We start from the raw sequence: 23074 nt of genomic DNA, 5'->3' as shown, positions 1-23074 counted from the left end.
GGGGATTTTGGCACCAGGAGACTCACTTGTATAACCTTGAGTTCAGTCTCCTCGCTATTTCAGACCCAAGGGACCCACATCTCCCTCATGCAGTTCAAGTAATGAGGTTCAATTAAAACATTCACGTTCAATTAGAGTTTCAGGGATTCAGGGGCAATGTTAGTACAAAATATTTTCCACGAGGAATATAAGAGAAACTCGCACTGCTCTGGGCCACATTGACATGTAGGGGCAGGAGAGGACTTGGTCTGCAAACAGCAACTGCATAATGTAGACAGTGAACAAGATGACACTTGTGTGTGTGTTTGTGCTTCTGCAGTGCCTACTCTCTGTGCCCCGGGTGCTTTCCTAACAGCCAGAAGAAGGTGTGTGCTAGGGTGTTTTCCTTCCAAGTCGAGATTTTTTTCTTCTTTCCTTCAAGTATTAGCAGCCCAGATTTTTGCTGCAAAATCAAGACCTGTTATTATAATGATTGTGATTTTTTTAATTGTGCCAATGAACCTGATCTTAATGCATTATTGCAAGCACGTTAGCCAAGCCCATTACAATAATCTATTGTTGAGAGGAAAAATATCCTGGCAGTACATGTATCTAGAAGCCCGCCTTCTGAATTGATGCCAAAATACGATAGATTCCCGGCTCCTTATGATGTCCAGCTACTGTACACGAACTCCCACCCCCCTTCCCTGCTGCCAACATAATGACGAGCTTTACTTTGATGTTCTCTGCTTTCACAGTGGCTTTAACTCTCTGCCAGAGTCTCATGCACTAAGCACTCTGCTATTTGAAATCCCATTACCTGTAACTCTGCTAACTGGCATCTTACAGATCAAAGGTGTAATAATTGAGGAGACACTGCAGTGACTTCTGAACCATTTAGAAAATACTTGATTATGTTTAGAATAGTTTAACATTGGCCTTTCAGCATATTCTGCATTTTTTCAGATGCAAATACAGCTGCCCCAAATACAGTTTATCAATAAATGACACCAATAATATACTCTAATAAATCAAGATGATGTAGACAGGCTGGAATGAATAACAGATCAAAACCAACCAAATAAAGATTGACAAGAATTAATGTAACTTGAAGTCTGGCATTTAGATTTTAAAACTACTTAACAGAAGAGTCCTGGGTAACAGTTCCCAAAAGAACGCCATGAATATTCCGACTATCCTGTTCAGCAATGTAGCTTCCCAGGTGGCTTAGTGGTAAAGAATCCACCTGCCAATGCAGTAGACGCAGGGTCAATCCCTGGGTCAGGAAGATCCCTTGGAGGAGGAAATGGCAACCCACTCCAGTATTCTTGCCTGGATAATCCCATGGGTAGAGGAGCCTAGTGGGCTACAGTCCATGGGCTCACAAAGGGTCAGACACGACTGAGTGAGCACACACACACCCCCTCAGCAGTGTACTGTGGCCTCTGAAAAAGTCAATCCTATCCCTCCGCACCAAAAAAGGAGGGTGGAGAGCATCTGAATAAAGGAGGCAGAATAGTTTTACTCTCTACTTTGCTCAGACCAGGTCTGTGAAGGACAGTGTCTAGTTATTGAAGCCACATTTGCAGAGAAAAGGAACTAAGGAGGTTTTTTTTTTTTTTTTCAGCAATGGCTAATGGAGGCATAATACCTGTCTTCAAATAACTGATGAACTGTCACACAGAAGAAACACTAATCTTCATAGCCCCAGTGCCCAGAACTAGGAGTCATGGCTAGTCATGTCAATGGAACACATTTCAGCTCCATATAAGGAAGAACTTTCTATAATGAGGGTGATCTAAACATTGAATTTGGATGAATCAGGAGGTACAAAGAGGACTTCTAGAGTATGGTAATTTCTGTTCTCTGCCTGGGTGGTAGGTACTTTGTTTTATTATTGTTCTGCATCTGATACATGTATACTTTCATATGCTCTTTTGTAGATGTAATGTATTTTTTAAAATATTGAAAAAATACACGTGTCTAGCAAAGCAGTGACCTCCTTATCATCATGAGGGTCCAAGAAGAGGCTGGGAGCACCGAGAGAAGGGATGTGATGGGTGACCTCTGACACTCATTCCATCTCTAAGATTCTACACATCTAAATACATGTGCACAATTATTAAAGGAACACTTTAAAAAATATTCTTAAAGTGATTACCTGTTAATTAACTAGGTCTGAGGCCTCACTCCATTTTCACTACAACTATTATTAGTGTTTGTTAGACTATGATCTCCAAGTCTATTACAGTGATTATCATTTTATTGGCCGTTATATAATGAAAATTAGATAGACACAGTCTTTGCCCACTTAAGATGACAAACGATGTGGACAGTCATAAAGAGAATATAGTGAGAGCCGGATATGAACAGTGAATAAATACAAAAGACAGCAAAAGGTTTATATGGCAAACAGGTCAAGGTTCAGCTTGGGAAACAAATATCCTAGGGTCTTAGAAGAAAACATCCTATATAAGTTAAGACCAAGAAATCTAGCCCTCTGCTCCAGTTAACTTCAGCAGGCTTTCTGAAAGAAGTGAACCTTCAGAAATCGATGGATTCTAGGAATTCCCTGGTGGTCCAGTGGTCAGAACTCCCCACTTTCCTTGTTGGAGGGCATGGGTTCCCGGAACTAGGATCCCACAAGCCACGCGGCATGATTCTGGCAATCAAACATTTGGTTAGGGCAAACTTTCTCCTAGGCTGTCAGGGGGCAAGAAAGTCAGAATAACTTAAGTGGCCATTTCCTCGTGTTAATCTTGTTCTCCTGATCTGTTCCTTCTTGATCTCTCACTACCTTCTCCACAGTGTTGATTTGACATGAAGGAACCAAGACCTAGAAAAGGGAAATGAGAGGAAGGGGTATTTGTGGATTGTGATGGACGTGGAATCAGGGAGAGTCCTTGAGTCCCTAAGTCACTGCTAAATAAACAGTCAGGCTCTCTACTCCTTCTGGCTGAGCTGTGACTTTGGGCAAAGTTACTTCTGCTTTGGACTCACTTAACCTTTAATCTGGGGATCCCCACTCATATTACTGACATTAATTCCTCTAGCCTCACAACAACCTTGAGTTGATGGGAAAACTAAACCAAAACACAAAATCCTATGAGATACTTGAGTCCAGTGTGGTAAAATGCAAATAATATTTAGTCAAATTTTATTCTCTTATAATCATTTCTCTTCACTTTATTGAAGACGAAACTGAGTCACAATGAATGGGAATAAGTTAATTTCATATATACCATTCAGTCTTTGACCTCATCAGTGTAAACAGTCTAAAGTGTTAGCCATGTCAGACTTTTTGGGACCCCACAGACTGTAGGCCACCAGGATCCTCTGTCCATGGTATTTTCCAGGCAATAATACTGGAGTGGGTTGCCATTCCCTTCTCCAGGGGATCTTCCTGACCCAGGGATCAAATTCAGGTCTCCTGCACTGCAGGCAGATTCTTCATCATCTGAGCCACTAAGGAAGACTGTAAATAGTCTAATGTTACAGTATTTTTCTTTCTGGAATTTCCTGTCATGGTCACTTTATAAATGGGGAAACCGAGGCACAAAGTGATTGAAATATACTGCCTCAATGTACTGTCTTCATAAGATAGTGCCTAGATGAGAAACTCAAGAACACTAATTCTCAAGGCAAAATTCTTTTTCCGTTAGATTCCTACTCAAGTTTAAAACATTAAATCCACTCAAAGTTTGTGAAATTAGGTGATAAGTGCTATAAAGTCTGAGCTCTTGATACCAAGAACAGAGTAAGGTCTAGGGTAGCAACAAAAGTAATCAGATCCTTGACTTTTGTAAAGGGTTTCATAGTTGACAAGCACTCCACAGACACTGTTACACTCTGTCCTCATCAAGGACATCAATAGCATGCCCCTTTTAAAGATGAGGAGGCTGAAACTCAGAGGCTAGTCAGAACACAGTTCGTTAGGAAGGGGCAGAAATGAGATGGAAACTCGGGTCTTCTGAATCCAAGTTTACTGAAGACACACTTTGAGGAAAAGAGGCTACCTGGTTTTTACTGGGAGACTTGGTGGACTCTGAGGGAGATAGGAAGAAGCTAGTCTTAGCAGCACATTCACAGAAAAGGAAATCATCATCATTAGGCATTTCAAATGATGACACAGAATTGCTCTGGGCACTGTGGGGACCTATCAACTGCAGCTCTAACCTCTGAGGGCCTGCAATCTAAGACAAACACACAAAGAACAAATATGTACATGACATACAGATGGTATCTAACAGTAGAGCTACTACAGTGATCTACAGCAAGAATAGAGAGGAAAGCCTGTGAGTCCATAAATACAAACGGGAACAATACAGAAAAGTGAGCCAGGGAAGAAAGAAACACACACACCAATTCAGAAAGGATTTTTTTTTTTGGAAGGAAAAAAGTTTTTTGAGTTCTTTTTTCCCTTTCTTTTAAGTTAAGAAGCAATGGATTAGCTGTGTTGCGGCCAGAGTAGAGAGTGTGAGATTTAAAACAGAAATTTATCGTTAGGCCTATGGAACAATCATAAAGATGGGTGGGAAGAGAGGGGGAAGGCAGTAAGTGGACAAAGAGGGCCTTTGAGCAAGTGGAAGTTCAAGACATATTTACCTGTCTTGACTTCCGGACTGTATCTAAGTGTTTCCACCCCCATGCTTTCAGAAAACTCAAGCTCTCCACACTTCAGGAACAAGAAATTCCAAGTTGGGAAACCTGTTTGCAGTGGGTGAAGAAAGCAGCAGTGCCATGGTGGAGGAGATAAGAACCTTGGATACGTGAAGGCAAGGTTCCAACATGAAGCCAAGAAGTCCCTATCTTGCCCTCAATTTCCATCTCCCCAGATTCTAACACCACAGGAGAGGTTCCCAGGGCAAAACTCACTTATCTGGATCCACAAATTGTTAGAGAGTTTCCAGTTTGCTTTAAATAAACCCAAATTCACCTGTTGAGTTTCAGGCCAGTGATGAGATTCTTAAGGTAAAAACTCTTTTGAGCTCTGCTGGCATATAAACATTTCTCAATGTATCAAATCAGACTCCAGCCAGGTAGAGATACCTATTTGTCTCTGTTAATTTTTGTTTACTCAAGTCATCCTTCGGAGCCTTAATTAGCAAGAGAAGCTGCAGCAAGGGACCTGTAGGAGACTGGACCGTTTGCTTGTGCTTAGTCGTTCAGTCGTGTCTGACTTTTTGGGACCTCATGGACTGCAGCCCACCAGGCACCTCTGTCCATGGAATCCTCCAGGCAAGAATAGTAGAGTGGGTAGCCATTCCCTTCTCCAGTGGGATCTTCCTGACCCCAGGGTCGAACCTAGGTCTCCCACACTGCAGGCAGATTCTTTACCATCTGAGCCACCAGAGAAGCCCAGGGGACTGGGCTACGAATATGCAGAGAGTCCTATACTCTGATGCTGGCTCCTTGTAGAACACAAGATCTTTGGAGGTGAAGTGCTGGCTTATCCATGACAATTTGAGACATGAGTCAAAGGTTAGCAATTTCATACTTTCAAAGGAGGCTGCTCATCCTAGTTTCTGAGTTGACACAAATACTAAGATGTGTATGGGTGGTATGAGAATTTGAGGATTTTTATGATGGTTCTTATGACTATTTTCACCAACATTTGTTTCTCTGCCATATTTATAATGTGCCATTTTGTCCTCTAACCACTCTACATGTATTAACACATTTAATACAACCACGTGAGTAGACACTATAGGTATTATGTTTATAGAGAAGTTGAGTAACTTAACCAAGGTCACACAGCTAGTCAGTGAAAGCACTAGGACCTGACTACAATTTACATCATTTAGCTAAATTCCTTTTTTTCTTTCCCCATACTGCTCAGCTTGCAGGATCTCAGTTCGCTGACCAGGGAGAGAACCTGTACCCTGGCAGTGAAAGCCTGAATCCTAACCACCAGGCAACCAGGGAACTCCCCAAATTCCAATACTTTTAAAAGAATGTTTAACCAAATACCTGACATCTACATATAAAGCATTGTTCTAGGTCCTATGCAGAAGATACAAAGGATAGATAGACAGTTTCTGAACTTAAGAGACTCACTGTATAGCTGAAAATACTGGTAAAATGTTACCAAGCCCAAGTTCGTAGTGCTCACAGCATGACAGATCAATATATCAAGAGATGAGCTGTTGGGGCAAGGAAGAGCAACTTTTATTTAGAAAGCCTGGAGACAGAGAAGATGGTGGACTAGTGTCCCAAAGAACCTTCCCTGAGTTCGAATTCAAGCTTCTTTTATATTAAACAGGGATGGGGGTAAAGTCCTGATTCCAGGATGTGTTAACTTTTTCAGAACTTCCTGCAGCCATTTCCAAGAGGGCCTAGTCAGGAGGTTTCCTATGTGCTAAAGAAAGATGCTTCAGGTTAACACTCATTACATGGGAGGCACAGTTCCCAGAGGTGGTCCGCCATGTACAATTTAAGATTACAGGCAGCATTTCTTGAGTGATTAACTTGAAGAAAAGCAATAGAATACAAAGGTTAAAGCAATCGCAGTAATCTCCATATGGCACTGAAATTTTTCTCATTTTATTCACCTGCATAGGATTTTCTCACTAGAAAAGACCCTGTATCACCAACACCATTCTCTTTTCTTTTTAAACAGAAAAGGCAATTGTAGCCCCAGAAGGGACCAACTTATTAGCTAATTTACAGTAACTAGAGAACAGCGAGTGGCAAACCCAAAACTGGAAGCCAACTTTTCTAACTAATGGTGATGTTTCATGTTCTTCTTGGCATTCAGGACATAAACGTATAGTTAGAACAGCGGTACAAAACAAAGTTTACTCCTTTATCCAAATTGTCATTCAATTCCATTTCTCTTCTTCACTTCTGGCACATTCTTACTGATCATTTCAACTCACTTCAACTTTACTGATCCCCATTCCTCCCTTTTTTTTTTTTTTCTTTTGGAGTAAAACTAGGCCTTGACATCACTCAAACATACGGGGCTGGGATGGAGCTAATGTTGAACTGTTTGAGGTCCTTTACTATTAAAAAGAACCTTAAAGGAAGAACAAAAAGTGTATTGGACAAGATGCTAGTCATTGCTTGAGCAGGAACAAAAGAAAAAAAGAAAGGAGAGATGTATCTGAATGACTTAGGGAGACGTGCAAGTTGTTTAGGACAAATTAAGCTAAATGCAGAGGGGCAGGGATCAGCGAAGAAACTTCACAATCCCCTTAAGTCTGGGCGGAGGGGGTAAAAATGCCGAAGCAAGGCGATTCACAGAAAGCCTCACGGAGTCTTTTCAAAGTATCTGAAAAGACTCTTTCTTAAGAGGGTAAAGAACGCCCTCTGAGGTCCGCGGGTGTCTCTTCCCATTGTGAAGCCTCTCCTCTCTTGGAGGTCGCAGGCCCCTTTTAAGGAGAAACGGAGGACCCCACCCTCTCAGTGGTCTGGGGGAAGCTTCAAGTCGGAGCCGGGCCCCTTCCAGGGAGAACTGCGAGGTGCCCTCCGGCGACAGGTGAGACCCCCCCGGGGCACAGCCTCGTCCACACCCGACCGGCGGGAAAGCCCGCCGCATCCCGCTGCTAGTCCCGCCGACCACAGGCCCGCCGCCCGGCCACCAGCCACGAGCGTACGTAACGTGCCCCCGCAGCGTGACGCACGGGCCGCGCCGGGGAAGCTGCGCTGGCAGCGCGGCGGGAGGAGCGCGCGGCGGGGGCGGGGTGCGGGCGGAAGCCAGCGTCTGCGGAAAGGAGAAAGGAAAGGGAGACGCGGCTGGGTGCGGCGGGGCGCGGCTGGGAGACCGGCGGGAGGGCGCCGCCTCCTCCCCCGCCCTCTCCGCTGAGGATGGAAGTGACGAAAGCAGCCGAGGAGGTCACTTCCTGCTGGGGTGGATGAGGAGGAGCCGGAGACGCCGCGGAGGAGACCGGACCGAAGACCGACCGTGCCGGGGAGAGGTGAGTCCCGGCCTCGCCGCCGACTCGTCCCGGCCGACCCCCAAGCTTCGGCTGTGACGGCGTCCCTGCGGCCGGGACAGCGGGGAGAGCCACGTACTAACCCTGCTGGGCCTCCCCCTGCGCGGGGGCGGGGGAGGGAGGGGGCCCCCGTGGCTTAGGGGCGACGGGGACCCGGGCAGCGTTCTTGCGGTGGCTCCGCGGAGCCCCGAGACCACGGGGAGAGGAAGGCCCGGTCGGCAGGCAGATAAATAGGAGGCTCCGGGGGCTGTGGAAGCCGGGACGCGCGCGGTACCAGGCTCTGCAAGCCTCACTCTATGGGGAATGGTCGCAATCCGAGGGAGGGCAAGGGGCCTGCCGGGCTGTGCAGAGTTAAGATGAGTGACCCTACTTCGACAGTGTGTCCTCGGAGTGAATTTGCGAAAGGCATGAAGAGGCGCCTCCGGACTCCTGGGAGGAAGGCCTTTATAGGTGAAATCGGAGAGTTGGGATGTCAGGAGAGAGCTTCCTGGGCACGTCATTGTTGCGGCGGGATTTGAACCCCAGAGTCGTCGTGAGTGAAGGCATTCCCATGTCAGGATAAAGATTCCGCAACCCGACAGAGCAGCCTCGTTGTTAACGTTCAAGGCAGCTTCCTGGAGTCGTGGGGAAATTAGTGTTTTTCCTCCCTCATTGTCACGGAGATGGAAGCAGCCAGGAGAGGAAACTACTGCCTCAGCTCTGGGGCCTTGTTATTGTGTATCTTGTGTATGTAACTGTGTGTTTCTGTTTGTTTTCTCCTTCCTTTGGGGCATTTATCCATCTTCATTCCTTGGTAATTTCTTAGACCGAAACTTGTTGGTTGGTCTTCTTAAATGTGTATGGTGAGGGGAAAAAAAAAAATTTCAAAGGATCTAGAGGAATCCTAGGTTAGATGAAATTTCAAGATTAGGAATTTGTATCCACCCCGCCCTAGGGTCACCAAGGCACCTACATTCCCTCTAGACTCCTGCTAATGTTGGTGCTGAGGGCCTGTCATTCACCCTGGGGAACTGCCTGAGTAAGAGTAAATCTGCCTTCTCCTGCTTGCATATCTCTCTGGCCATTTTACTCATCCCTGCTTTTTGCTAAAGGAGTAACAGATACAGGCTGCTAGCTGCTAGGAGCAGGAAATTTATTAAGAACTGTAAATCTGGATGGAATGAATGCAAATCACAGCCAGACTCCCTCCACTTGTTGAACAGAAGGTTCCCAAAAATGCTTGCTTCTTTTTTCCTTTCTGTTAAAGGGAGAAAATATAAATTTTTTTCTCAGAGAAAAATGGGAGGAGTGTGAGTTTTCGTGTATAGAGTAACTGTACATATGGTGTGTTTACTTCCTGTATCCCAGGGTGTTTTTCAAGGAGGAAGGGGCAGTTTCTGACTGGGAGAAGTTTTCCTTTTCCCATCTCACATAATTCAGGAAAGTAAATCAAAATCAGATGTTCATTCTTGAGTGGCAATCAGATGGATTTGGGTTTTGGTTTTTGTTTTTTTTTTTTTTTTACTCTTTAAACTGGTACATCTGGGTGAACTCAGGCTTGTGTATCTTGGCATCTAGGCCTGTCTAGTAATAGAAGACAAACTGTTTGACTTGTTCTGGCTGCCTTTTTGGACTCATTTCACCATACCCTTCCTTTTTTTACATTTGAAAGATTGGTCAGGAGGGAGAAAGCAAATATTAAAAACAGTGTTTACTATTTGTGGTTTAAAGTCAGGTAAGAGATGAATTATGGTCTTTGAAGTTGATGACCTGAGGATCATCATTTCACGACTTGAGGATTAGCACTCTGGAAGTGACATGTTTGAAAGAGGGTTACATAAGGAGGGAAAGATGAGGAAATGGAAGTTTGGGAAAAGGCTGTGGCAGAAAACCTTGGGAGGATAAAACACAGAACACCTTAAATTAATTGACATGGCTTGTGTCTCTCAGCAGGAGGGTGAAAATGAAAGCGGGCTGTAGCGTCGTGGAAAAGCCAGAAGGAGGTGGAGGTGAGCAGAAGCTAATCAGTCATTTTCTGATGTACCTGGAATGCCCCTCAGTGGTCCCTTTTCTCTTCATTTGGGCTTGGTTCACAAATGCCAGACTGTGACTGACCGCCTCCTGACAGGGTAGATACTGCTAGGACAGTTGTATGCTTTTTCCTATGGATGAATGTTAACAAATGTGGTCACCACACCCTCATTTCCAAGCTTTCGAGTCTCTTTCCTCTTAGAGAAACAATTCCAACCTTGGGGAAAAGGTGCTGTTTTCTAAAACATTGTCTTTCCTGTGTGTTCCCTTTGAAACTTTCATGTCCTCACAGGAAGTAGGCATGAGATTTAGTAAAGTCTGAAAGGGGAAAAGATTAGGACACCTGGCTGCTGCTACCCAACTCTTATCAGATTTAATGATTGCCACAAGGAAAGGTAACTTCAGTCTGCCTTCCTCTGCACTGTTGTGATTAGCTCCAGTTGACTCAAAGGGTGTTCGTGGCATGTTTGCACAGCACTCTAGAGTTTCTGAGCATCGGAATGTGAAGCTGGGGATACTGGTATGTATGTTCCTAGCTCCTGACTACCTTGATCTTGCCCTTTTCATATTAAAGGGTATCAGTTTCCTGATTGGGCCTATAAAACAGAGTCATCCCCGGGCTCCCGGCAGATCCAGCTGTGGCACTTCATCCTGGAGCTGCTGCAGAAGGAGGAGTTCCGCCATGTCATTGCCTGGCAGCAGGGAGAGTATGGGGAATTTGTCATCAAGGATCCAGACGAGGTGGCCCGCCTCTGGGGCCGCAGGAAGTGCAAACCACAGATGAATTACGACAAGCTGAGCCGAGCTCTGAGGTAAGGAAAAGAATTCCCAAATCCATTGTGTTAACAGATTGGAAAGAGGCTTAAGTAGTTTGGTACGTGTTAGATAAAAAGGTATCAGGTAATGAGAGACGACACTAGTGAATAACGTGTAGCTTTACAGCGGGAGTAGAAGAGCTGTTAAATCTGGGTGGCATAGGCACAGGAGGAGAAAAGGCATATCTTTGGTTGTATGTAGGAGGGAATTCCAACGTGGCTGGCACTGGATCCTGACAGCCGATTCTGCTCTGTAGTGGGCGAGAATGTGTGGTGAAACCTGGATTGGAGCTAATTTGTAATCCAAAGATTAGTTTAGACTTCCCCGTTGGAAATGTATTAGACTGTCTCTTCTTTAGGCACTCCTGAAAGACACTAGAAAAAGAGTGAAGCAGGCACACAAGAGGACTGCTTAGTGCATGGCGGGGCCCTCACTGTTGAGGAGCCAGTGAGCTCAATGGGCTGTCGGTTCGTAGTTTGCTCCAGCTTGTCTATAAAGATTGGTCACTCTAATTTTTCTCAGGTTCTCTTTTCCCCTTGCCAGTCTTTATATTTCATAACCCTTTACCCCTCCAGGGGTGTTTATAATCTATGCCACTGAATATATTCAAGGTTCTAGGTACATTGAAATTCCCCTGCCTTCCTTCATTGTGTGACCCTGAATGTAAAATCTGAGCAGCAACATTGCTGGAGCCTCTCACTTCTTTTGAAAGTGAAGTAGGCCAAGCTGACTGCTGTTTTCCAGCTCAGAATGTACCATTATTTGACCTGCCACCATAAAACAGTTCTACATTCCTTTGTCTATGCCCTGAGCTTAGGCCTCCAGACTAACCACATTAGGTCTCCCAAGAGATTTGTCTGCCCCCACCTGGGGAAGGCAGAAAAGAGAAACGAAGCAGTGACGTATAGTAGAACAGGAAGGAAATGGACTAAAGAATTGAAACCGTAGAGAGATAGACAAGAAAAGGGTTGGGGCTCTAATAGGTGTACAGGATCTCAAAGAGAGACTGTCTTTGTAAAGGACTGGAATCTTGTTGAAAATTGAATCTGAAAAGTAAGCTCTTAGGTCTCCCAGCCCTAACCTGAGGGCAAAGCTGCAAAAGAATGATAGTGATGTTCGCAAGTAATACTCTGAGCAAGAGCTGTTGATTGTCGTCGTTACCTAAGTGTATCAAAAACAGTCAGTAGCTAGAAGACGATTTGACATGCATTCTTGTTTTTACAGATACTATTACAACAAGAGGATCCTTCATAAAACAAAAGGGAAAAGATTTACTTATAAATTTAACTTCAACAAGCTGGTGATGCCCAACTACCCATTCATCAACATTCGGTCAAGTGGTAAGATGCCAACTCTCTTGGTGGGGAGTTAAAAAAGAATTTTAAAAACCCAGGTCTTCAGATTTGTCATGTTTAAGGGGTATTTAGAAACACCACAGTAATATGATCCCCTGGATTCCCTCTGCCAACTAGTCTCATTCTTCTCACAGGAAGTGATAGACTGCAGCACTGAGATAAATTTGGTTGATTTGGGTCTGTTTTCTGCATATTATCTGTCATCTCCTAGATATTATTGCATTGTCCTGTTTAGGAATATTATTCCATAGGTTTGTGTTGATCCTTAAGTTCAGGATTCAGAATTTCAACTCCCAGCCCAGTGGCTCTTTCACAGACAAGAAGTAGTTTCTAAAACACTTCCGATTTTCTATGAAACAACCAAGCTCACCCTTATCAAGTGAATCTCATCAAAACCACAGCATCCTTGATCACAGGAGGGGAGGTTCATATGTTTGCAGTGAAAAGCAGTGCCTTTGATCTGCACCAACAACTCCTCAGAGAACAAGACTCTGGGGTTACTTGACCTTCTCTCTGAAGTGTTGCAAGGCTTCCCCTCTAGGCTCTCCACAGGATAGCTTTCCATTACAGCTTTTCACAGAGGTTTTGGGTCTGCCTCTCAGCGAAGGAGAAGGCAGTCTCTGATAAGGATGTTTGTTTGTTTCAAGATGCAAATCGGGCCCCTGCCTAAGAAAACAGATTGTATTTTACTAATTTCTGAGGAGTCCATCAGTGCTCTGTGTTTGTGGAATTGTATAAGGCAAAGAAGTCTGCTTGTGACTCTGTAGTATTACAACTTCTCAGGAAAAAGTTGAAAGAAACCTGAAAATTTAGAGCAGGGGTGTGGCTGAGAGAATATGCTGAGATCTGTGGCAGATATGTAATTACTACACACAACAAGTTAGGGCAGTTTTAGCTTGATGCTGCTATCATTACAGTTCCATCTCCCCTGTAACCACTCCCTCCTGTCCCTGGGGCATGCATTTAAAAAAAAACTATTGGAATGCATCTCTCTAATTACAACCTGTTTTCTTTCCTTGTGCCTGAGGGAGAGGTGTTAGGAAATCAAACCTGTTCTAACCACTGGCATCTTGTTTCCTCTATTTTTCACTCTTGCCCCCTCCCTGTGTACCTAGAGGAATTTTGACTCTAGGAGTCAGTTCTTTGCATCAGGTGGCCAAAGTATTGAAGTTTAAGCTTCAGCTTCAGTCCTTCCAATGAATATTCAGGACTGATTTCCTTTAGGATTGACTGGTTGGATCTCCTTGCAGTCCAAGAGACTCTCAAGAGTCTTCTCCAACACCACAGCTCAAAAGCATCAATTCTTAGGGGCTCAGCATTCTTTATAGTTCAGCTCTCAAGTCCATACATAACTACTGGAAAAATCATAGCTTTGACTAGATGGACCTTTTGTCTCTGCTTTTTAATATGCTATCTCGGTTGGTCATAACTTTTCTTCCAAGGAGCAAGCATTTTTTAATTTCATGGCTGCACTCAGCATCTGCAGTGATTTTGGAGCCCAGGAAAAAAAGTCTCTCACTGTTTCCATTTTGTCCCCATCTGTTTGCCATGAAGTGATGGGACTGGATGCCGTGATTTTAGTTTTCTGAATGTTGAGTTTAAACCAACTTTTTCACTCTTTCTCTTTCACTTTCATCAAGAGGCTCTTTAGTTCTTTACTTTCTGCCATAAGGGTGGTGTCATCTGCATATCTGAAGTTATTGATATTTCTCCCAGCAATCTTGATTCCAGCCTGTGCTTCTTCCAGCCCAGCATTTCTCATGATGTACTCTTCATATAAGTTAAATAAGCAGGGTGACAATATACAGCCTTGAGGTACTCCTTTCCCAATTTCGAACCAGTCTGTTGTTCCATGTCCAGTTCTAACTGTTACTTCTTGACCTGCATACAGATTTCTCAGGAGGCAGGTCAGGTGGTCTGGTATTTCCATCTCTTTCAGAATTTTCACTGTTTGTTGTGATCCACACAGTCAAAGGCTTTGGCATAGTCAATAAAGTAGAAGTAGGGGTTTTCCTGGAACCCTCTTGCTTTTCTGATGATCCAGTGGATGTTGGCAGTTTGATCTCTGGTTCCTCTGCCTTTTCTAAAACCAGCTTGAACATCTGGAAGTTCACGGTTCACATACTGTTGAAACCTGGCGTGGAGAATTTTGAGCATAACTTTACTAGCATATGAGATGAGTGCAATTGTGTGGTAGTTTGAACATTCTTTGGCATTGCCTTTCTTTGGGATTGGAATGAAAACTGATATTTTCCAATCCTGTGGCCACTACTGTGTTTTCCAAATTTGCTGGCATATTGAGTGCGGCACTTTCACAGCATCATCTTTTAGGATTTGAAATAGCTCAACTGAAATTCCATCACCTCCACTATCTTTGTTCATAGTGATGCTTCCTAAGGCCCACTTGAGTTCACATTTGCATTTTTTTTCTATTGAAAACCCACAAATCCAGCCACTTGGATAACCTAAATGGGGACCAATATGCTTTTCCAGGAAAAGGAAATCTAGACCATCACTCTGTGAAGACTCTGGCCTAGCAACCACACAGTAGTGGCCAAGAACTGCCTGTTTGGCCAGAAGTCAGTTGAATCAACATTGATTCTTAACCAGGCTCAAGATCCTGATCAGAAAATCATGGGGAAAGCAAAAAGTCCATTTCTTTTAAGGATACAACTAGTTTTTTACATCCTGGATGCAGATAACCCCAAAGAACTAGAGTCAGTAGTTCATAGAGAACTTTTACCCAAATAGACCAAACATTTCAGGTTAACTTCTAATGATGACAAAGAAATGTAACATTTATTGAACATCTGCTTCATGGAGGTACTTTTGCCCAGTGTTTTTGTGAGGTAACTCATGCCACCCTCCCCGCTTAGTGAAGTATATGTCTTGGTGTCCCCGTTTTAAAATGATAACGTTGAGGATGACAGCAGAGTCAAAGATGGATCAGGGTGGCTTGAGTACAGTTACCTGCTGGGCAGTTTCTCAGGAAACAATTCTTGAGCCATTGAGCTATTGAAATCTAGCTCATATTTAATAGACCATACGTTCCTTCCCTGGATTTGGGATTCATTAATTTGTTCAACAGATAATGTGTTAAGACTTAAAAACAAAAAGATTATGGGGGAGTTACTTCCCTCAAGGAACTTAAAATTTAGCAAGAGCGATAAGCTATCAGTATGGAATGTGATAAATGCTCTGAGGAGCAGCGCTGTGTGGACTTAGATCCTGGAGGCTAGAGTGATCTTGTCTAGATGGTGGGTTGATACAGTTGGGCTATTTTGAACTGTGTTTTTGAACATAGAAGAAATACGTTTTTTAATGTATTCTTAAGTTTTTTTACATTAACATGTATTTTTAATGGACTTATAAGAAACATTGGAAAGATGCAGAAGACATGTAGTAAAAATGCTTACTTGTCAGGGTTTGGGGGCAGGGCAAACCAGTTCAAGGATGAACTTGAGACCTCTCTATCCCACCCCAGTTTTTTTTATATTTATCCTTATTTTAGAAAACTTTCAAGCTACCAAAAAAATTGAGGGGGAGAAAATAAAACTGCGAACACCCATATATCCTCTACCTACAATCACTAATGGATAACATTTGCTTTATCTATATATATAACTTTTAAATCTTTCAAGATTAAGTTGCAGATGTGACACTTTATCCCTGTGTACTTCAGTATGTATCTCCCAGGCACAAGGACATTCTCCTCCTAATCACAGTAACATTACCATACTCAGGAAATTTTAACATTGCTCTAATATTGTTATCTAATATATGGTCCATATGCCTTTTAAAAGTTTTAGCTTTTTAAACCATGATTATTTTCTAATAAATCATGTATTTTAACAAATACATGGAATTTGCTATATGCTGGTACTAGTTTAAGGACTTTACAAATATTAATTCTTGTAGTTTTCATAGCATGAGGATTAGTCCTATTATTATCTGTTTTACAGGTAAGGAAACTGAGACTTGGAAAGGTAAGTAAGTTACATAGAATAACATAGCTATTAAGTGGTAGGGCCAGGGTTTGAACCTTATCAAGGGCCTTATTCCCATTTTGCCAAAGGGGTTCAAAGACCCACTGGTTATTTGTACCAGGCTACAAAGTAGAAGGTGCTAGAACTAAGATTCAAACCCACATTTTCCAGCCCTGCTAAAGTAGGACTGCTGCAGCTAGTGAAAGTGAAGTCGCTCAGTCGTGTCTGACTCTCTGCGACCCCGTGGACTGTAGCCCACCAGGCTCCTCCGTCCATGGGATTCTCCAGGCAAGAGTACTGGAGTGGGTTGCCGTTTGCTTCTCCAGCAGCTAGTTAAAGGGATCCAGAATGCTGCCTCCAGATTGCCTTCCTTCACTCCCTCTAAACCCACTTGGGAAATGCTCTGTGTTCTATCTCCATTTTTGCAAATTGACAATGTATCTTTAGCCCATGGAGAGACTGAGATATCTATCTTCCACTTGGAAAAACCAAAACAAATAACTGACTTGTTCAGGAGACAGGACCTTCTTTATCACCTCCGTTTCTCTCCATGTTATACTTATTCAGTCCACCAGCACACAGAAAAGTGTTTTGGAGGGGGCGTGTTTTGGTTTTTTTCTTTTGCTTTTAAATAGATGTGCTATTAATACAAAATCAAGATTCAAGAGAATCAAAAAAAAAGTAGAATCATAGCCACTATAATAGGCTGGTTGCAGAAATATTTTTGAGACCCCCCTGAGTCTGCTCAAATTATATACAGGTCCATCCATCTGTTTTTCCTGATCACACAATTAAAATCAGTTGTTTTAGAAAAAAAAAAAAAAACCTATGGAACAGTTTTCTGCAGAACGTCAGTTTGGGACATGCTGCTCTGGCACAGTGTTCTTCAGACAAGTGTGCTGAGAAAGCTACACAGTCTTGCACTTAGCAACTGACCCCAGGGTCCTATCTGAAGATGACTCTGTTGTAACAAGAACAGAACACAGCTGATTGCTGGCAGTTCCTCCCCACATCATATCTTGTGCACCTTTTTGTTTCTTCTCCTATGTCACCACACTTGCACTTATTTGGGGTTTTTCTTACTTTTTCTTCTCCTTTATCCTTCCCTCAAGGTAAAAATAGCCCTCCTGACATCATCAGTGATAGAAGACACTGATACCTCCCAGGAGCCCATAGGGCCCCTGAGGCCTCAGACGTCTTATGCTCTGATTATCAGAAGGACTTCTGAGGGCCCTAGAGAACTTGCGAGCCTCTAAAGTTGGCTTGTGTAGCGCAGTGTTGGTTTCTGCTTAGAGCTTCAGATCTCAGTCCACAAATTTGGGAGACGGGTGGTAGGGACTGGACTTTGTTCCAGCCTCCTCAGTGGTTGAAAGGCATGGAAAGCAGGATGGGAATGGAGATTGTTATACAGAATTTATATAATAGAACATAGATTTGGAGAGATTGAAAAATATTAGACTCTAAAGAAGTGGTTGTATGTCAGAAATGATAAAAGACACACCATGAGAACCTGCCTTAACAAACATGGCCCTTTGTTGTGTTTTTATCTTAAAATGCGGTCTTGGTCATGTTCATATTTGTGAGGTACAGGGTCTTCAAGCTTTTAATGCATTGTTTACATACACATCATCCCCAGTTTTGTCTGTTGGTTTTGGTTTGTTTGCTTGCTTTATAGACGTGGCCCAAATAACGAAAATAAGAAAAGACCATTTGTAAACCTGAGAATTGAAGCAGGTGTTATATACTGTATATACACACTCTTACACTCATTCATTCAACTGATAGTTCTTAAGAGCCTACTGATTATTCAGCCCTGAACTGCTGGAAATCTACTTGCAAATAAGAAATCCCTGCCTTCATGGGGTTTAGAAAACAGATAAACAAGCAAATGATATTTTAGATAGTAATGAGTACTAGGAAAACAAAGTGAGTAAGAGGCTAGAGAAAGGCGGCAACTAAATTGAATGGAGGAAGCTGAAAAGACAAGCAGGTGAGAGATTCAGTCCAGCTGGAATGTTTGTTTCCTGTTGCTCTTCAACATTTTGTACTTATTTAGTGTCAGTTAAATTGCCGATCATGCATGACTAGACCTCTAAAGTGGCCTTTTGTCTTTCCCACCCTCACAGGTGTGGTTCCCCAGAGTGCACCACCAGTGCCAACAGGCTCTTCCCGCTTCCATTTCCCACCTCTGGACACCCATTCTCCAACGAGTGATGTGCAGCCAGGGCGGTTCTCTGCTAGCTCTCTAACTGCTTCTGGCCAGGAGTCAAGCAATGGCATTGATAGAAAGGTGGAGCTTTCAGAGCTGGAGGATGGCCCAGCCGCTGACTGGCGCCGGGGCGTGGATCTCATGTCCTCCCGAAGTGCCGTGGGTGGAGGGATTGGCCACCAGAAGCGCAAGCCTGACATCATGCTTCCTTTGTTCTCCAGGCCAGGGATGTACCCTGACCCCCACAGTCCCTTCGCTGTCTCTCCGATCCCAGGCCGCGGAGGTGTCCTTCACGTCCCCGTCTCACCAGCCCTGCCCCTGACCCCCACCATCTTCTCCTACAGCCCCTCGCCAGGCCTGAGCCCCTTCACCAGCAGCAGTCGCTTCTCCTTCAGCCCTGAGGAAATGAAACACTACCTTCACTCTCAAGCCTGTTCCGTGTTCAACTACCATCTGAGTCCACGGACATTCCCTCGGTACCCAGGGCTCATGGTGCCACCACTGCAGTGCCAGGCGCACCCCGAGGAGCCATCCCAGTTTTCCATCAAGCTGCAGCCCCCACCCGTCGGGCGGAAGAACCGGGAGAGGGTGGAGAGCAGCGAGGAGGCAGCACCTGTCCCTGTTCCCACACTGACTCCTGTCCCACCGAGGATTAAGGTGGAGCCAGCGTTGGAAAAGGCTCCTGAGAGCCTCAGGCAGTCGGCACGGGAGAAGGAGGAGCGCTCTCAAGAAGAGGGCACTGTGCCAGGCAGGACCACGGAGGAGGAAAAAAGCACCATCTTTGCCCGCCCGGCTGCACCGCCTGTGTGGCCCTCTGTACCCATTAGCGCCCCAAGTGAAGAACCCCTGGAGGTGTCTGAAGACAGTGAGGACAGGCCTGGCAAAGAGCCCGGGGCACCTGAGAAGAAAGAAGATGCCCTAATGCCCCCCAAGCTTCGGTTGAAGCGGCGCTGGAATGATGACCCTGAAGCCCTGAGTAAGAATGGCAAGTTTCTCTGGAATGGGTCCGGACCCCGGGGCTTGGCAACAGCTGCTGCTGATGCTTAGAACTGGAAGAGGATTGGGAGCTGTTTATACTATAATCAAAACACACACATGTATTTATGTAGCAAGATTTCAGGGTGGGGGGTGGGGAGGGAATTAGACTGGTTTGATCATTCTAGGGGTGTAGACTTGTATTTTTGTTTTGGGGGTAGGATGGGGTGTCTTCTGTTGTAAATTAGGTGGGATGTGAACACACTTTTTCCTGGTGAGTAGGACGGGATTGGTATTGAACTGAAAAGAGAAAGAGCCTCTTTCCTATTGAGGCTTACACTTTGACAAACTCCCAGAGGGCCAAGAAACTGTTTGGTCCCATAATAGTTCAGGTTCCAGACTTATTTCTTTTCTATTGTATTTATATATGGAAAGCCATTAATGAATTTATTTTGCTCTGAGAGAGACACATAAAGGGAAAGGGGCATGGTTGGGAGGTTGAGCAGCGAGAGACCATTAATACTAAGTATTTTGCCTGAAATGTTTCTTTATAATTATTTCAGGGGAGGAGTAAGATAATCTGTCTTACTGGGGCAGGGGGATGTTCACGTGTTGCTCTTTTTCTTTTTCCCTTTGTTGTTGTTTGGCTTTTTTTTTTTTTGATATAGAATGTTTTCAGGAAACATGAAATGTACTGCCAGTTAGAGCGGGGCTGGGAAGGCACAGGCACCAAGCCTCAGCTACCTGGTTGAGACAGGAAGCCCTGCTGTGAATTTCTTGGACATTTCACCTACTTCCTCTATTAAGAAGCCATGAGGAGTCGTAAACTCTTGTTCAGGGAAGAAAGAAGAGGACAGAAGGAAGTAACCTGATGCCTTTAAAAACAAAAACACAAAAATTATTATTTTTTTTTCCACCGTGCGTTTAGGGAGCCAAACCAGTGTGTGACTGTGAGCGAGTTGACTGAGACACGAGTTGAAGATGTCTCTGTTGTGTCTGCTGCTCTTACCGTTTTCTTCAGTCAAAGCCTTAACAATGAACATACTTCAACATGATACGGGTCTGTCAGCGTAAACCTGTAAAAGGGCATGGACAGCTTTTCAGATAATCCAGAGGTGTTGGAAATGGTTAAACTTTAAGCTGGTATTTAATCATCCCCACTTGATGTTATTGGGATGGGTAGCAGAAAGGCAGGATTGTGGGCTTTAAGGGCAAATTATACTTGGAAATGCAGAAGGTGGCTGGGGGTACAAGTGGATGTGTATGAGGTTGAAGGAAGAGGTGGATAGGAAACACAGAAGGCAGACAGATGCCACGGGGCTGGCAGAAGTGAACCGTGGGGGTCTGTCCTGATGTGTTGCCATTCTTGCCATACCCATTCCCCTAGATCGTACTAATTCTTAAGATCAGTTGACTGTCCATGAAACTCCAGGGATTGTTTCTTCATGGGAAGTTCTGTTGCATCAACTTCAAAGGAATGGGAAGGTATTGATCATATGTGAAGCAAAAGGAACCTGGACTAAGGGCAGACAGAATCCACAGCCAGCTGTGTGTACGTGTGCGCACATGTAGTACATAGATACAGAAATACCTAACATGGCTCAGACCCTCAAGCAGCAGAGGGGGGAATAACTGCATATCTGGTAGGGGCAGGAAGTGGGCACAGGGATGCTTTCGAGAAATTCCTGACTCCATCTTACCCTAGGTGAACTCTATGTCCTAAGAAGCACTTGAGGGTTGTCTTTTTATGGTGGGGGTGGGGGGTCTTTTTTTAAACTGGAGTGCATGCTTGAGAGAGGAGCCCGGGAAAGGTTAGAGCAGGTGAGTGAGTTATTAGATGGTTTAAGATGACTTGAGTCCATCATGCCTTTTTTTTTTGGCAGTTGTCCTCCCCTTTGTTTGAAATTCCATGAGTGACTTGTCTTTCCCTGGAAAAAGGATTAGGAGAGTGGTCCCTAACAACTCAGGCTGCCTTTGGTTGGTTGTGTTTTTATCGGTTCCTTTCTCTGTACCTCGACTTACCTCGAATCAGAATAGCAAGCCCAGGCAGGTGGAAGAGGCATCTCTGCTTGGCATTGCCCAATCTAACCAGGGAGGCTGGCTGCCCACCACCTCTGTCCACTGGAGCGGAGGCGCCGGCAGGTGTCAGTATGAACTCAGGAATAGACATGAGGCCTTTAAAAAAGAGAGAGAAAAATCCATGATGCGTACCTGTAACCCCCTAGAACCCAAGTGCCAGAATTAATTCCTAGATGCTGCTTCTGTTTGAATAAAAAGTAACTGCTTTTACACTTGAAAAACACTCAAAAAATGTTCAACTCCATGAAAACTGTTTTTGGCTTTAAGAAACTGTTTGATGTTTAACTGTTTCCTTTGATTGCCATTCCACCAGTAAATTGTTGGTTGATTTGCACTGCACACTGGGGTTGGGGGAGGGTACTACTCAGAGCTGAACTTGGGATTGCCTGGGAAGTGGACCAGGGGATGTGGAGGTCATTGATATATCCTGGGGCAAAGGGGTGGGAGATAGTTTTTCTCCCCTAAGTCCACTCCTGGCAGCGCCGGTCATAAGCCTGGCACAAAGCCAGGTCATTCTCTTCTGTGAACATCTCATCACTGACAGCATGTGGAAGGAGGGGGACAACACCAGGTCTATTTTCCCTCCCCATTTTTTCCAACTTTTGCTGTGCCAAATGTTTAAAAATTTGCAAAGACACATTCTGAACTTGTATTAATCAAGAGCATGTTGTTGCAAGCCGTTTGCTTTTCTGGCTATAGGGAAGAACACAGTATAGAGACATCTTCAGGGCATCCAGACTTGCTGAGTGTTTGTTTTTTAAGAACCGCTAGGAGTGAAAAATGAACAGTAAGTCCCTCCAACCCCAGTTTTCAAGCTGCACTGCATTAAACCCAGCTCGCTAACAGGGAATCACTGCACCCTAGTCCTCAGTGGGCCAAGAAACTTTCAGAAGCATTAAAAGAAAAAAATAGTTGAAGTATATCACTTCTTACCAAGCGGGTAGAGTCAGTTAGTTGGCTGTTTGTCCCTTGTTTTTTATTTATTCCATAAATATGTTTGTGTTCTTTGTTTTATAGACAGTAATGAAATATACTTTTAAATTTGGGGGAAAACTGATCCAGTCTTTCAAGAACTGTTCGATTTTTTTGTTCTTGGCAGGGTGGGGGTGGGGCGTTACCAGTTAATTTGTTTTGAAATATTTAGGCATTCTTTGAGTTATAAAATTGTGATGCAGGGATATTTGGAAATTCACACATGAAAGGTGACTTCACTAGTTACCCGCTTAAGCAGAATAGTGTGTATATGTACATAACATGTAAGTAATCCTCACTCCATTGTGCAGTGCCTTTTAGATGTTCTGCTTTCTATAAAGTCTTCAAATTTTTGCATATATATATTATATATATATGATGTAATGTTATAGAAATATATGTATAATATACATATTTTTTCCAGGGGTATCTGATAGCTCTGTATTTTGTTATGGAAGTTGAAAGAAAAAAAAAAGTATTTTACCTCAGAAGTTAAAGTTAAATAAAAAAAAAAAAGTACTTTTAAGTAACGTTTGCAGAGTGTTGGTTTTGTTGTTGCCACGCCGAGCCAGGGTGGTTGTGCCAGAGCATCTGCTGCGTGCACACTCGTTCACCCACCCCCACACTTGATTCCTGTTGTGCAGGGACCAACATAGTGAGGGCAGGTCCCTTAACAGTTTTGGAGATGGTCAGTTTCCTTGTGTTGATGGCTGCTTCTGGATAGAATACCACTGCAGCCACAGACAAGTTGGTTGG

General features: G+C 43.9%; 1 protein-coding gene across 4 annotated transcripts; it reads left to right on the top strand.

Moving 5' to 3' along the window:
* The first annotated feature begins 7718 nt into the window (after window positions 1-7718).
* LOC102266187 (ETS translocation variant 3) lies at window positions 7719-22844 on the top strand. 4 transcript variants are annotated; one of them, XM_070367380.1, is made up of 6 exons: window positions 7819-7898; window positions 8295-8642; window positions 9849-9904; window positions 10501-10738; window positions 11967-12082; window positions 18210-22844. In XM_070367380.1, exons 3-6 carry the CDS (start codon window positions 9859-9861, stop codon window positions 19337-19339), a joined length of 1530 nt encoding a protein of 509 aa, XP_070223481.1. In that variant the 5' UTR covers window positions 7819-7898; window positions 8295-8642; window positions 9849-9858; the 3' UTR covers window positions 19340-22844. The 4 variants fall into 4 exon arrangements, with proteins under 4 accessions (XP_070223478.1, XP_005898818.1, XP_070223481.1 ...); XM_070367378.1 differs by having other exon boundaries at window positions 9846-9904; XM_070367377.1 differs by lacking the exon at window positions 8295-8642 and having other exon boundaries at window positions 7719-7898.
* The last annotated feature ends 230 nt before the right edge of the window (window positions 22845-23074 follow it).

Source organism: Bos mutus, chromosome 3 (assembly GCF_027580195.1).
Source record: "Bos mutus isolate GX-2022 chromosome 3, NWIPB_WYAK_1.1, whole genome shotgun sequence".
NCBI lineage: Eukaryota > Metazoa > Chordata > Mammalia > Artiodactyla > Bovidae > Bos > Bos mutus.
Note: the sequence above shows the minus strand (reverse complement) of the source record. Positions and strands in the feature narration are given on the sequence as shown.

Coding starts and splice junctions, on each gene's coding strand:
- LOC102266187 (XM_070367377.1), top strand. CDS start 9,859: ATGAAAGCGGGCTGTAGCGTCGTGGAAAAGCCAGAAGGAGGTGGAG. Junction 9,905..10,500: donor AAAGCCAGAAGGAGGTGGAG/GTGAGCAGAAGC, acceptor TTCATATTAAAG/GGTATCAGTTTCCTGATTGG. Junction 10,739..11,966: donor AAGCTGAGCCGAGCTCTGAG/GTAAGGAAAAGA, acceptor TTGTTTTTACAG/ATACTATTACAACAAGAGGA.